General features: G+C 41.3%; 1 protein-coding gene across 1 annotated transcript in view; it reads left to right on the top strand.

The window, feature by feature from the left end:
• LOC146664539 (neural-cadherin-like) overlaps positions 1-14,683 on the top strand; it is a 107,021-nt gene extending 92,338 nt beyond the window's left edge. The window contains exons 28-33 of the mRNA XM_085411703.1: positions 182-348; positions 2,553-2,817; positions 3,311-3,494; positions 6,631-6,878; positions 12,116-12,270; positions 13,705-14,683. Of these exons, the coding sequence (XP_085267829.1) occupies positions 182-348; positions 2,553-2,817; positions 3,311-3,494; positions 6,631-6,878; positions 12,116-12,270; positions 13,705-14,271 (1,586 nt within the window). The 3' untranslated portion in view covers positions 14,272-14,683. The remainder of the gene's footprint in view (positions 1-181; positions 349-2,552; positions 2,818-3,310; positions 3,495-6,630; positions 6,879-12,115; positions 12,271-13,704) is intronic.
• The last annotated feature ends 253 nt before the right edge of the window (positions 14,684-14,936 follow it).

The following is a 14,936-nucleotide window of genomic DNA, read 5'->3' as shown; positions in this document are numbered from 1 at the left end:
TTACATCTAAAACTTTGCAAAGTGTACAAACCAATTTGGAAAGTTGCTGCTGTGGGAAGATAACCTTGCCTTACATAAAGTGTTTTTGCAGAGCAGCATGCTCTTGCTGTGATAACCTCGTGTATTTCCCTTATGACGGTTGAATTAATTGAACAAGCTTTGTGTGTTTTTGATTGACAAGTGGCTCGAGAGTTCTCCTTTGACGGCCGGAGCCACATTCAGTTCCACCTTCTTTGGTCCCTACCGGCGCGACAGACTAGTGTCGAGGTTGGGGTGCGAACACGTGCAGCCACCGGCGTTATCCTCAGCCTGCTTTCCCAGGAGCAGAACGAATACCTGCGTTTAGAGGTGAGTCATGACCGGTCACTCCCCTCAACCTTGACAGCCATGATTGTCTTGTTTATGAGCTTTAAAATGATGATTAGGACCCAGACAATGATTGCTGAAAATGCTTGTCAAACTAAGAGTGATTAATACCAGGGTTTGAGACATAGGGGTGGATACAGAGGGGGCTGGTGATTGACATATGTATGTTCTCAAAAAGGCCTTTCAGTAAGTCGGCAGAATGCTCCTATTGAGAGATTGCTATTTTAAAAAATGATGCCTCTTCTGTTCAGGCTTATTTCTGCCTTTGGTTAATATTTGAAGCACAATTTAGGGTGGCAAGAGAACAACGATGTGTACTGTAATAGGCAGAGGTCAGATCCCTCGCTCTGAGCTTTAGGGTTTCAACACAGCTTAGTTCAAGTGGGCAGCTCAAAGTGATGACTGCATACATGCTGCTGCTGTGCCACGGCGAGGGTGGAAAGGTGCTCACACCGAGTCAAGTCTGCTTCTCTTTGCCAAACCTCCATAATAGCATGCCTCTCTTGCCTGAGTGGATATGAAGCCAGTGTTTGTTGTCAAAGCCTTCTGTCTCACTCACTGACAGGCCAACTGTGAACAGCACCTGGAAGTAAACATCACTTTTGGTGAACTCACAGGTCACCTGTTTGCAGTGAACCTGTCACCGTTTTTATGGTTTCCACACCACTGGTCTGTCGTTGAAAACATGCTTGTTATTTGTCCGACAGCATTGTTTAAAGAATCAAATCTTGTTCTTTGGGTCTTTACACTACACGACGAGAAACAGTGTTGTCCTCTTCCCTTGCCGCCGTGCAGCGGTGACAGGAAAAGGAAAATGCTGTAGCCTTTACTGTATGTGGGCTGTGAAGCCTCTGTGTGAAACCCTCTCTGGAGCTGAATTGGTGAGCTGTATAAAGTATCTGATGTCTGTCTGCAGCGGCACACTGAAACATTTTCAGCCCAGTTGTCTCAAAGCTCTTAGAAACACTTGAGCACCATCCTGGTGTGTTTTCTGACAACAAACTCTAATTTAAAGGGCTGCCTCTCTGCCCTTTTTTTCTTAAGGGTAGATATGGAATAGAGTGCACACTGAATAAATAACCACACTTTCACACAAAGGTTACGAGGGGCTAGCTGGGTATAAACAGCATGTACCTCTCCAAGGAGTATGGAGGCTCTTTAAAGAAAACATTTATCTAATGCACTCTGCAAAGAAGCTTTTTTGGGGGGGCAGTAACAAACATGAACCGCAATACTGTCAAAGATCATCACACCCCTCCGAAACAGTAAAACTTTAAAACTCTGACATTTTTATTATTGAATGGGATTTGAAATGTGAAGGTTCAGGCATTAGACATTTGCTTGAAGATTTTGTGCTAAGTGGTGATTGCGTAGATCTCTGGGGGCTCTGCAGAAAGTTTGTGTAATCTGATTTTTCTCCTTTAAGTATCGATTGAGTCCTTTGCTCATTTTTGTTGCGGACTTGAGGGCAGGATGAGGCAATAGGGAGCGCACAGTCAGCCTTTACTTTGTGCATGTGTGTGTGTTTGACCAGTAGGTGAGGCACATTTGAGATACTCATGCTGAGGGAGCAATAGTTAATGCTGGCTGCGCTGAATGTGAATTATCTTGCCCCACTGTTTCCAATTAAGCTGTGGACATGTACAAGCTGCAGTTGCGGGAGCCGCTCATTGGTTGAGTCCATTCTGCTCGCTCATCCTTAACTGCTGAAGATAATTGTTGTTTCTTGTATACCTTCCCTTCGGGATGATTCTGGCCTCTGCCATGCAGCGATGTGTACGGCATCTCTGAAAAGCGTCATGGCTGCAAAATTGCTGAATTAATTTTTACCACTGAAACGTTCACGACATTTTTCTGGCTAGTCCACCAAGGAGGGTCTACTTGTCCAGATAGTTAAATTTCACAACCTAACCTTTTCCACATCGTGGGAACTGGCCTAACTCTTATGATATTGTTATGCTCACAATCTGTTTTTGCCCATCAACACAGCACAGTACAGCAGGAATGCAGTTAGTATTTGTGTCACCTCATTTCACAGTTTGAGTCACACTCTTGAAGTTTACACTAACATAAAGACTAACATCAAAAATGACCAGCTTTTTAGACAAAAGCCTTAAAGTCTCCAGTAGCAGAGTTTTGTTGCTTCCTCATCAGAATCTTAAATTAAGCATTACTATGCTTTTTAGGTTTTTCAGGGTCATCTGGCTGTTTTCTACAACCTTGGAGATGGAGACTATAACATCACACTGCCTTACCATCGCCTGGATGATGGAGACTGGCATGAGTTGGAGCTGTACCGATATGGGAGAGAGTTCACCCTGCGACTTGACAGAGGCGGAGGACGGCGAGAGGTAACGGCCTCACCTGGACAAAGTCGGGAGATCATCATTGACCCCGCTGTGGTGATGCTCGGAAACTCTTTTCCCTCAGGACATAACGGGAGCTTTGTGGGTAGGTTGCTATGCAGCTGTCTTTGAAAGAATAAGATAAATGAGTGGAGAAAAATCTGATAATGAATAATTTATGAATGACTTAGTGGTCAAACAGGTATTTACTGGTACTGGTGTGTTGATGCTGTGGTTTCCAGCAGATAAGAGAAGTGAGTCAGTGGCACTGGTGTGTATTTAAGTAATGTGTTGAACCTCATGCTTCCAACTGTGAGCAAACTAGCCAGCAAAGAGGAAAATATCCATAAATAAAAGCCTATGATGACAACCTGGCCTGAGGCTGTTCATGTGTTTGCCTGTGTGAGAGCATGTCTGAGCACTGGTTTGCAGATGTTTTTGTGCCTTAATGCAAGTGTGTCTGTTTATTTGACTTTAAACCCCTGCCACAGAGTAAATGTGTGTCTATAAAAGATTTTGCCTGAGGACTGGTTTTGTGCTTCTTTTGGATTTGTAAACAATTTTTTTCTTCTTCCTTCTCTTTTTCCTTTTTACACTAGGTTGCTTACGGGATTTGAGGTTTAATGGCCGCTCCATCTCCCTGGATGAGGAGCAGCCTTCAGAGGGGATTCAGGTGGTCACTTCACAGGGGGTCTCTGTCGGCTGTGCTTCAGATGCCTGCAGGAAGCACCACTGCTCCCCTCCCTTGGTCTGCGTGGACCTCTGGAGACACCATGAGTGCAGGTGCAGCAAATTTACAGAATAAAAAACCTGAACTAAAACTAAGAAGGAGACAGAAGAGTCCGAAATACAATACCTCAAACTCAAGCACACAACCCCAGGGTTCATGACAAACTAAGGGAGCCAGAGCACACGTACATTTTTAAAGCACAAGCAACTACTGTTGTGTTTAAGTGTATAAGTCTTAATATTGTTTGTTATATAGGACTGGAAGCTCAGTGCTGACATTACTAATTTTATTACAAGTTGATGGTGTTGTGAATTCCTTGTGTATTGATATGTGAGTTATTGCTGCCACATTCTATAGTCTCATTAAAATGCCAGCTATCTGGGTTCTGTTCATGGTTATAGATTTTTTATAGGTTTTTCAGTTTATCCTGGCTCCCCTGTGTAAAGTATCTGATGTCTCCCATCTTGTTTTTAGTTTTCCCGTCTTGTCTCTCGTGCTTTCTCTTTAGTTTGACTTTACCTGTTTTACCATCATGGATTACTTCAGCTGTGTCTCATTACCCTGATTTAGTTTAGGCGTGTTTAGTTCCCTGACTGTGTTTCGTGTGCTCAGTGTGTGTGTGTGTATATAAGCCCAGTCTGTTCTTGCTTCTTTTAATACTGCCTTGTGTTTCATGGAGCTGTTTAGATCCTTTTGTTTTCTATTAGCTTTTTGCATCTCATGGACTTTGGTTTCAAACTCAAATAAGGGTCAGTTTTATATTCACCTGTTCAGCCTTAGAGTCTGCATTTGGATCCTCATTCCTCAGTCTGTGACATAGTCTGCATGATAAAGTATCCTTGTGCAAGATACTGAACCCTAAGTTGCCCTGTAGCCATCCATTGGGGTTCGTTGTCTGAATGTTAGACAAAATCTGGGCACAGAAAAAAGCACTTGTCTGTGTAGGTTCTCAGTCATCCAGGTCATGGTTGTTTTAAGAGCTTGAAAAGAAGGTGATTAGACTTCAAGTTTTTTTAAGACATTTCAACTCTCATCCAAGAGACTTGTTCAGTTTTAGTGGAGAGTCGCTAGTTTTTAAACTCTAGTGGGCATTGTCCCTTAGAACATTGTCATTGACCCACTATTATTCATGTGTATAATCACATGAGGTTTGAAATACTCCTCTTTCAAACCATCTGTAACCATTATCCTCTAAGTACAGATGAGTCTTGTATCGCAAGATTCAGCTGTACATCTGCACTCAGAGTACAAAGGTCACTCTTTCAAGGAGGCCAGTGTTCACATTTTGGGCCGTGAAGACAGATTGCAAGAAGACGTCTGTGTCCACTGCGAAAAACCGTCATTGAACAGAGGTGACTGCTTATTACAAAAGCTGTCAGCCACCTACAATGTAGTCTTGACATGATCGCGTAGGTTCTCAGTCATTTATGGACGACCAAGTAGTTGAAAAAGAAAGCAACTTAAAGAAGTCTTGAGATCCCTCCCCACGTGCCTCAACCGCTTCACTCTTGCTCACATCTTGTGTCAAGTGACCTAAACGGGTCACATGATACAAGGTCTCACAGTGCTTTCACCTGAAATCTCTGGTGGTAACGACCCATATGAATGTGTATATGAGGGTTATAGTAAGAAAGCACTTTGAGTGCTCAGATCTAGTAGAAAAGAGCTATATGAGTGCAGTTTGTTTAAATGTACATTTTGCTATTCATTATAAACAAGGTATGGTGGTCAGGTTTCAAAGGAGCAAACTTCCAGAGGTCATCTATGACAGGATTAGGAAATATTTCAATTTGTTAACTAAATGTCAAGAGGAACAGCATCCAAGGGCCACAGAGTTAAGCAGAAATACCATGCACAGTTAGTATACCTTATGTGATGTCACATATGTAATGTCTTGTATGCAAAGTATGAAGAGTAATGTGGCAACGCACATGAGTGGCTTGTTTTTGTATAAATGGTCTCTGTTATCAGGACGGCTTTCACAGTGGACAAAGGCTTTACATGTTTCAGCAAGTGCTGTTATTGTCCTCGGTCGGCTTCACTAACTGCTTCTACATAAGCCATCTGCGACTGCTGAGCTCATTCGGCATGAGCTGACCTGGTCACACATGGCTTCCTACACAATAAGTACTTGATGTGTTATTGTTTATCGCGCTGTTCGTAGGTTGTTCTTTATGTGACAACCGCCCGAGTATTTATCAAAGTTACCAAATAATAAAAAAAGTTAAGAATAGATCTAACTTTATTTATGAAGCGCTTTTCAGAAACATCATTGCAAAGTGATGTACACTGCGATATATATTTAAAAAAAAATCAATATATTCCAATATACTGGAACACGCCACTTAAGCACATAGAAAAATAACAATAGATAAGAAGCAGAGAAAAAAATATTACATTTACGTCAACATAATAATACAAAGATTTTTGTGGACTTTTGAAAAGAAGCAATTAAAAACATTCCAACACTGTGCTAATTTCAGATCATTCTTGACATTAGACACTTACCATGACAAACATGCTCACTTGTTCGCTTGGCTCTGTTAAGTGCCTTAATAAGCCATGACAGTGAATCATAACACAGAGAGTTCCACACTAGTGCAAACTCCATTTTTATGTATACACTTGAAGTCAAAGTGTCCACCAGATGGCAGCTATTTTAAGAGCATGCCTGTTATACTGTGTGTCTAATAGCGTGTGAACGTGAGAGAATAGTGTATAACAGCAGTGACAGTCAGGGCCTTGGCTGCACCTTTAAACTCTGCAGGACGACTAAATTTCCCGGCTGTGATTTTGAAACTTACAGCCAGTGGGGACTTTGACATCCATATTCTGTGATTGCTGCAGTGCCTCAGGATACAAACCAGTGAGAGAGGCAGGGGGTAGGGGTGAATGATATTCAGGGGATATTTTGTACAAATATACAGAGGAACCACTACTGCAAAGCCAATCTTAGCTTCTCAATTTCTTTTACTGTTTTTTTCCCCCCTCTCCAGTTACAGTCGACACTGTAACCTTCAAAGAGCATATCTTTGAATCTGATATAAGAGGTGTAACTCTTCAGGGTATTATTTTTACACTGTCAGCTTAGGTCTCATAACTCTGTGGAGTGCAGTGCTCTTTTTTTATCTGACAGCTTCCCAAGTGTTTCTTGTCTCAGCATTACACTGCTGTGTCTTCTCCGTGCAGATGCCCCCCAGGCCATATAACCAAAGAGAGCTCTTTGGGAAAAGTTTGCGTCTACACACTCTGTGCCAGCCGGCCTTGTCGCCACGGCACCTGCGTGGCTCACTCTCCGTCCCGATACTCGTGCCGCTGCAGTGAGGGATACCGGGGCCGGCACTGCGAGGTGACGCTTGCCATGTTCCACGAAGACAGCAACAGCCTCAGCCTGAGCTCCATGTTCGCCATCAGTATCTGTGTCATGGCCTTTCTAGGTAGCTATGTCGACTATGTCCTCTTCTACCTGTGGTAACCCAACACTCAACATCTCTGCTCAGTTTTTGTATGTTTTTTGTTCCGCTTTTTTGTCTGAGGTGTTTCTTTTCATTTATTGTGTTCTTTTATTTCTGTTTGTTGTTGTCACGCTTTAATTATCACATCATGTTATGGTTTTATCTGTAACATCCACTGTTTTATTAGTTTTTCACCCAGGTTTGGTCCTGTGAAATCTATTCACACACATATCTTGTAGTGTTATTGATCTCTTGAGTTGTGCCAGGATGTGATTTCTCCATGGGTGGTTGGTGAAAACATGAAACAAATATCTGCAGTGGAAGAGAAGCGGGGAGAGAAACACTGTATGTCGTATTTTGTGATTCATGGGGAAGCTGTAAGATTCCTTGGAGAAAAGGGGCGTTTCTTTATGTGTTTTTCTATATTTCTCATCACACCTGTATTCCCTGTCTCTCCCAATGTTATTCTCTGACTTCAGGAGTCAATTTCACTCTCAGCCTTACTTTTTATCTTTCCATCTTATTTTATATCCCACCATCCACTCATTTTACCCCTTGATGGGTTTTTTTTATCCATTTCTGCCCATACTTTTCCGTGCATTACTGTTTTCCCAAGTCAACCCTAATATGGCCAAAGTGTGCACTTCACTGTAATATACAGCATGTGGAGCTGTAATGAGAATCGCACACAACAGGCAAAACTTTAGGAGGTTGATTCAACAGTAAGGTTTTGATTTAGGCAAAAAAAAAAAAACATACTTAAATTCTGTTAAAAGCTGTCAAAGTTTCCAGAATCACTCTCAGGCTTAAGGTTTAAACTGGGCTTAGACTCACAGAATTACACGTTAAAGCAAAATTTTGAGTTGGATGAGTGTGTATATTGGGCAAATAAATATGTGCATTTTGCACATAATTTTATAATCTAGAGATTGTTACTTTTCACATGAAGTCTCATACATACATGCATTTTGGCCTTGCAATTCTTATTTTATAGGTTTTTCAATTTTGTTACATCAGTTAGGCAAAAATGTCATACAACAGGTTGGATGGTAACCTAACCCTAACCCTACAGATATGCATGTCGTATAAAAGATTCAAAATATGAGCAATATTATACTTTAATTACACTGATACTAGAAAAAATGATCACGTAACCTCAAAATCCTGCTTTTTAAAAAGTAAGGTTTTAGAAAATATTTTACGAGAAAGACAGACTTGTCAAGGTTTGGGTGATGAAGTGTGTGAGCCTTCATTGAAAGACCTTCCCTTTGAAGACTCATCTGGTGATCTGTGGTTGCGCTCTGACATTTGAGGGGTCATAAGTTTAAAAATGTATACCAGAGAAGAGCCACTGACTGCTTTGTATGTGAGGAGCAGAATCTTAAAATCAATAATCATAAGATGAGGGCGATGCTGGCTTTTCTTTGTGCCTGTTGAGAACTGAGCTGCTCCGTTCTGACATTTTCATGTTCGTGATTGATGTCTGAGTACATGCATTATTAAATTGGGGCAGTATAAATACATATATGGAAAACCTTTCCTAGCCATGTATTAGGTTTACTTTTTTTTTTTTTTTTTAGCTGAGGAAAGTCAAAACAAATGTTTTTAAAAACAGAAAATATGCATTCGTTTTGTTAAGGTGCAGAAACTTTCAGTGATGATCAGTTTTAAAGGTGAAAGCCAACAGTCAAGAAATGAAAACTATACCTTTTGACTCCAGAAGAAGGTACAAGTGTGAGTCTGTTTAGAATGGCAGATAATTTAATTCCTTTCTATCACTAGACTAGTATGAAGCCTATAAAGAAACACAAAAGAACATTCAGAGTGAAAAAGACACAAGATAATTTGAGTATTGGTAGACATTGTGTTTGTTTTCTTTGTCAATCATAAACTGATTGTTTACTCTATGAAATGGCAGAAGCTGAAAATACATAACATCTATCGATGTGTCGAAAGACGAATGAGAGAGAGGCTAAAATGAACCGGGGAAACAGCTTGATCAGCCATCAAAACTGATCAACAAATTCATTATTCAACTAATGTTTCAGCTCTAGACTTGAAGCAGTTAAGTACTGATGGCATTGGCCCGCTTGTATAAGCAGTCTAATAAAGCTGCATGGTTGATGGTCTCATAAGCTGTGTTAAGATCTAATAGAATCAAGATTCAATATCTTCCCACATCTGCTGCCAGCGGGGCCTTTTTAAATGCGTATGCATTGATATCTCGCCAATTGTGTCAAAAAAGAAGGACGATTGCATTAATTCATGGTTAATGTTTAGGAAAGGAATGAGTTAACGGCATTACTTTAAGGGTTTCTAACTAAGGAACTATGTTTGTTTCTGCTACTCACAAAGCTAAACACATGCCCGTGTGTGTATGTAGCAGCAGTCACTTCTCTCTATAGCGCCACGTTGCTATTTATGAGTCTTTCTGTCACATACAGGCTTATAAAACGCTCGGGCAATTCAATACACTGTCCCTGCCGCTATAACTAACTTCGTGTTCCCTCCAGGGCATGTGGCTAGTATTGGGACATCAGTTATTCTGACACACGAGAGTGAAACATACAAAGCAGTCTTCAATATTTGATAATGAATTCAAAGATGATGAAGTGTGGCCTTGGCATCTATCATGAAAATTCATGTGTTGCTTGCATGCTAACTAAAAGAAGTCCATTTGAAATAGCTTGTCCACTGTTGCAGCGGAGGCATTTATATTCAAGGCTCAAACTTTTCACCTCACCAAGAATTACAAACTGTTCCTTAATGCAATTCAGATTAGAGTAGCACTCTTTGGTGAGCGTAATTACATTTTCGCACCTTAAAAAACCACACACTATAAACTAAAATAAATCTTTCACTAAAACATAATGAAGAAAAAAGAGAAATCGGCCGTCTTGGCTGAACGTGGAAGCAAAATTAATCCACTTTTTGAGTCAGAGAACAGCTGTTTGTACTGTATGTAGTTGTTTAATGATGATCCCCATCACCACAATAACACACTCGCATACAGCACGCTCTCTGCACTAAGTGAGACCACTAGCTGGGTGCTAAATTAAAGGGGGACTCCTACTCTGCCTCAACATGCATTAAAAGTTTAAAATGATCATTCATTATTAAGTTTTACATAAGCCATCACAAGCTTACAGAATTTGAGTTCAGTGTGTGTTATTGACAGAGCCAGATGAGCCAATGTCTGACCAATCCTCATTAATCCAGCATCAGATCTGACGTTCTGTTTCTTGATGAATAGCAGAAATTAGCTACCCATATGGGCTCTGGCTGCCAAACGATCTTGTAAAGTGCCTGTCCTTTTCATCCCCTGAAACTTTTATAAATAAATAATTTTTTTCCAACTCCTTCTCATCTCTCACCTGTCTCATTTCCTTCTGCTCGGTCGTCACTTTTCTTTTCTCCCTCGTCTTCCGCTGATGTTTCATCTGTCTCGGAGCTCATTTTTCCCTCATTAACCTCAGACTGGAGCTACAGCGAAAGGGTTAAGTGTTTTGATCAGGCTCTGTTGTCGTTTACTCCATACTCATTCATAATGCACGGTCCGATCGAGGCTAACATCATAATACCCTGGTCATATTAATGGTTAGAGGGCAAAGAGGCAGCAGTGGTGTTATGGATTGATGAATGAGTGCGATGGTTGTTCTCCACCCTGAGTGATATTGATCTCACTGGAGTTTAGCTGCACACACCCATATAACTTGAGGCAGTAGTGGCTGCAGGTGTAGGGGGGAAGGCAGCCTCGGTGTGTGTGGGTGGGCGGTGTGGTCAGTGTTTACCTGTTAGCAGTTGTGTGTGTGTTTGTGTGATGGAGGGAGTGTTCTTAAGCTCCACTGCGCTGCGTATCGAACTCCTCCCCTCCAGAGATTCTTTTCATATCAATTCAGGTGATTTTTTAAGGGTTGAGCGCGGGCCTGCAGGCAGCACCTCAGAGCAGGTAATTCTCGAGGCGAGGGGCTCAAGCTGTCGTCTGGTTGGTGCCGGGCCTTATCAAAATTCTGATGTTTTCTGCAAGGGTACTCTGGCGTAACAGTGAAGGAGCCAGGTCAGCTGATCAATACCGTTCTCCCCTCTACCCCATACTGAGGAGGGTCAGCTGAGGATCGAGGGAGGGGGATGCTTGCAGACTCTATTTTTCTATCTAACATGAGTGCAGAACAGAAGCAGAAAAGTGTAGCAGAAGAAATAAGAAGTTGGTGGAGACTAGCTCGCGGGACTTGTTTTTGTCTTTGTTTGTGAGTACCTTTTAGCGTGACCCCCGATGAGTCGTTGCCGCATTATTCTCTTTCGAAGCAATTACTTGAAAAATCCAGACTAATGTGATTACCCCGCATTTCTCAGAAGATTTCCAATTAAACTGATACTTGACTCACACCATATAAACTATTCTAGTTGAAATGGATCCCATCTCATGTGAGAGATAAAAGCCAAGGCCAGGCAGAGGCCAGAGAGGGACTGAAAAACAGGAACACTGAGAGACTTAATGAGTGAGGAATGGAAAAGGAAAGACAGAGGCAAGCGCCAATATATAGAGACCAAAAAAACGTACACAGATAAAAAGGGGGATTCAAGTTGCGAACTAGTAAAAACAGATAGCGAGAAAGGAAAAAAGAGAAAGAGAAGGATGGCAGATGGGAGAAAAATATTGGTTGAGATTAATGGACTTTAAAGGTCAGTCCAGCATGTTGTATAATTCAGCACACAATAGCTGTGATTGATGTGTATGCTTTAGGACCTTTCTTTTTCGGCTCCCGCTGCATTCCTCTCAGAGTTCTTCCGAGCCACTGAGGCTTTGAGTTTAAGCTGGGAGGAGTACAAATTCAGTTAATAGGTTTCTGAGGAACTGCGGTCTTTGATAAGACAGGAAACAGAGAGGCAACATCAAAGGGAATATAGGTAGAAAGGTGGTGCCTCCGTCTGCACGTATGTTTTATTAGTATGTCCTAACTGTAGTCAGTGCAGCTAACAGGCCTTACGGGACAAGTCAGTGTGATGCAAAATGTATTTACAGTCATGTATTATGAGTCTGCGTTACTTATTTATTTGTAATTAAATTATATCCTGACTGCAGTCAAGTATTTCCTAGAACCTCCTAACTTTTTCGATTTACATATGCAGCCAAAGCCGTGCTTTTTCAGCTCAGGAGTTCATGCTAATTATGTGACAGTGCTCCCTGCTGCGTTAACCTGCTCTCTGGCACCCCTCAGTGTTGATGCTGGGCCTGTTTCTCTACTCCTGCTGGAGGAGACACAAGGGCCTAAAGGAGGGTGTGTACCATGTGTCTGCGCATCACGGCGAGTGGGAGGACATCCGAGAGAATGTGCTCAACTACGACGAGGAAGGTGGAGGAGAGCAAGATCAGGTAAACGTAAATGCATTCTGACACAGAGAGTAAATAACAACCAAACTTACATAGAGTACTTATTTAAGTTCTTATTTCCAGGGTTATGTTGATACCATTAAGATATATTATTTTAAAGTATATATGAACAGAAATAAAACATCAACACTGGATGGAGAATATTTGTTGGTGTTTTGAGATAAAAACCTACATTTGCAAGATAAAGCAGTTGAATTTAGGGAAGTATTTATTCTCCTTTAACAGCAACAACCATGTTATGTGTGATTTTGTGATGTCCAAGAGCAAGTCTTTCCAAAACCTGATTTTTCTTGTTTTCTAAATAATTAGGTTTTAGATTTTGTGTGTGTGCTTTGGATCATCCCCCATCATCACTTAAGCTTCGGGTAGTGTGCCGCTGCCCTGACTGACATTCTATTTAAAAGAAATCTTGGTATCATTTTTAATTCACCGTTCAGGCGCTCGATGGAATAACACTTCCAAACAGGATGTTCCCTCCTCTGTACTTCACAGCTGGGACGTAGTTTCAGTGTTGGTGTCCAGTGCTTTTTTTTTTATAATTTTTTTATCTTAAAAACTATGGTAAAAATGTTGTGGAGCATTTATGTGCACAGGTGCAGCTCTAGACTTGAGAGATGGTGCAGTGTCTTTTTGGAGAGCTGTAATTTTCTTTGTAGTGTGCTTCCAGCAGCAGCACTTATTCAGTGTTTTTCTTGTAGCAAACACCTGTACATGTCAGTCCCATTTTTTTGAGTGATATTTTCTTAATTGGAGAACCTGACAGCAAAAATTTGAAAGAATATTTGAAGAAATTAGAACAGAGGTTCACTTTTTTTTTCAAGCCTGCGCTTTGACTAATTTATCTGTTTGAAATGAGGAGCACAAAATTTGTGTTTCATCCTCAGATTGTGGGGTTTTTTCTGTTGTTTTTTTTTGGTGTTGTGGTTTATTATTTTGTATAATCGTGACCTAGATAAAGATTCAGCTATATCGTGTGAGTCATAGTCAAGAAATCTTGTTAGTCTCAATTCACAAACTATTTCTTGGAACCGCAAATTGCCTGGAGTATAGAATTGTGAGTCAATTAGCAGAAATTAAGAACGTAGATACCAATAGCTGTTAACGCCTCAGTTTTAATAGTGCTTGTAGTAGCAGTTTCCTCTTTCTGCAATTAGATAATTAATTACTTGGCTGATCAATGGTCATGTTGTTGCCAACATCTCTTCTTACATGCTGGATCTTTGTCTCAGTCTTAGGAATGGGTTAATTAGCTAGCAGAGGCATTAGCTGAGCTGCACAGCTCAGATTAATGTGGTGTGCCAGTGTTGTTTTTCATTATCTCTTAAACTCCCAAAAAAGATTACACAAGAGGAAAACCGTATCTGTTCTTCTCTTCTTTCTTTTCATTCCCTTCTTCTCTCTGTGTTGGTCTCTCAGAATGCCTTTAACATGGTGGAGCTACAGCGCTCCCTCCAGCCAAGCCCAGCACAGTCACTCCGATATAGTTATCCTCAAAGCATCATCTCTTACCCGCAGACTAAGCCCACCCAGGACACCAACAAAAATGGCATGTCTAATGGAAATGGCAGTGCCGCGATTGCTCTACGTCTGGCAATTCCTCCTTCAGAGACAGAAACCTTGCCGTCCCCTCTGACCTTCCGCCGCTCCCAGAAAACCCTGTCCTTCTCCAGCCAGGACTTGGCCCGCTACCTGTGTGAGGTCATCAGGGACATGGATCACCCTGAGGATCTCGGCACTATGACCACACCACGGCGTCCTGCAGGAAAGGAGCGCGGCCTCGCTGGTGTGCGCTCTCTCAGCTCCCTAAGTGCAACTCAGGGTTCAGAAGTCAGACTTCAGGCAGCCCAGAGCACTCGGCTGGACAGGTTCAAAAACCTCCGAGCTGTGGTTAGTGATTTAAGAAGAGACTCCAAGACTCCGGAGGGCCAGAGAGACAAACTGAAGGAGAGCAGGGGGCAGCCGAACTGCGAGAAAAGCGGATGAGGTTGCACTCACAGAAACAGAACTGAAAGTTGCAAAAAAAAGCAACGGGAATCAAAAGTCGTTGGTTGAAATCCAAAGGGAGATAATTAAATGTGATATACTTTGAGACTGGGAGGTTTGGTCTCTGTGAAGTCTGCTATAAATGTACTGTATTGATGAAACTTTGAACATTTATGTTCTTTGATATGAACCATGTTTACCAATGAATGATCAGATGTGATGTATTGTTTACTTGGCATTGCACTGTACAGTATTTACTCTGCAGAAAGCACTTTTTGGAAGCACTCTGTGTCAACACTACTCATGTCATAAAACTCATAAGAGTAACGTCTGAAAGCAAGACTCCAAATGAGTTTCCTGTGAGATAACTTTTCTTTGCTGTCAATGACTCATGAAATTAATTATGTGAAAAAAACGATTTTGTTTCATTTGTATTATCTATTTCCTTTTCAATAAATGAATATCTTTGATAATATTTCAAAGTTGCTCTCATTCAAATACGAGTTCATAATTAGTGATGCTCAAGTTTTCAGCTTTTGAAGTTGAAGCTAACTTTCATCATCACTGAAGTAACACATAGGTACGATCTTTCCTTTATTCCAGGTTTTATTTAGATGATGAGGCTGGAACAGCTGTTCTTGTCTTATTCAGCTAACTATTACCAG

This window comes from Rhamphochromis longiceps, linkage group LG7 (genome assembly GCF_057381845.1).
Source record: "Rhamphochromis longiceps isolate RC_006_pf linkage group LG7, R_longiceps_female_GT1.1, whole genome shotgun sequence".
In the NCBI taxonomy this organism is placed as follows: Eukaryota; Metazoa; Chordata; class Actinopteri; order Cichliformes; family Cichlidae; genus Rhamphochromis; species Rhamphochromis longiceps.
Note: the sequence above shows the minus strand (reverse complement) of the source record. Positions and strands in the feature narration are given on the sequence as shown.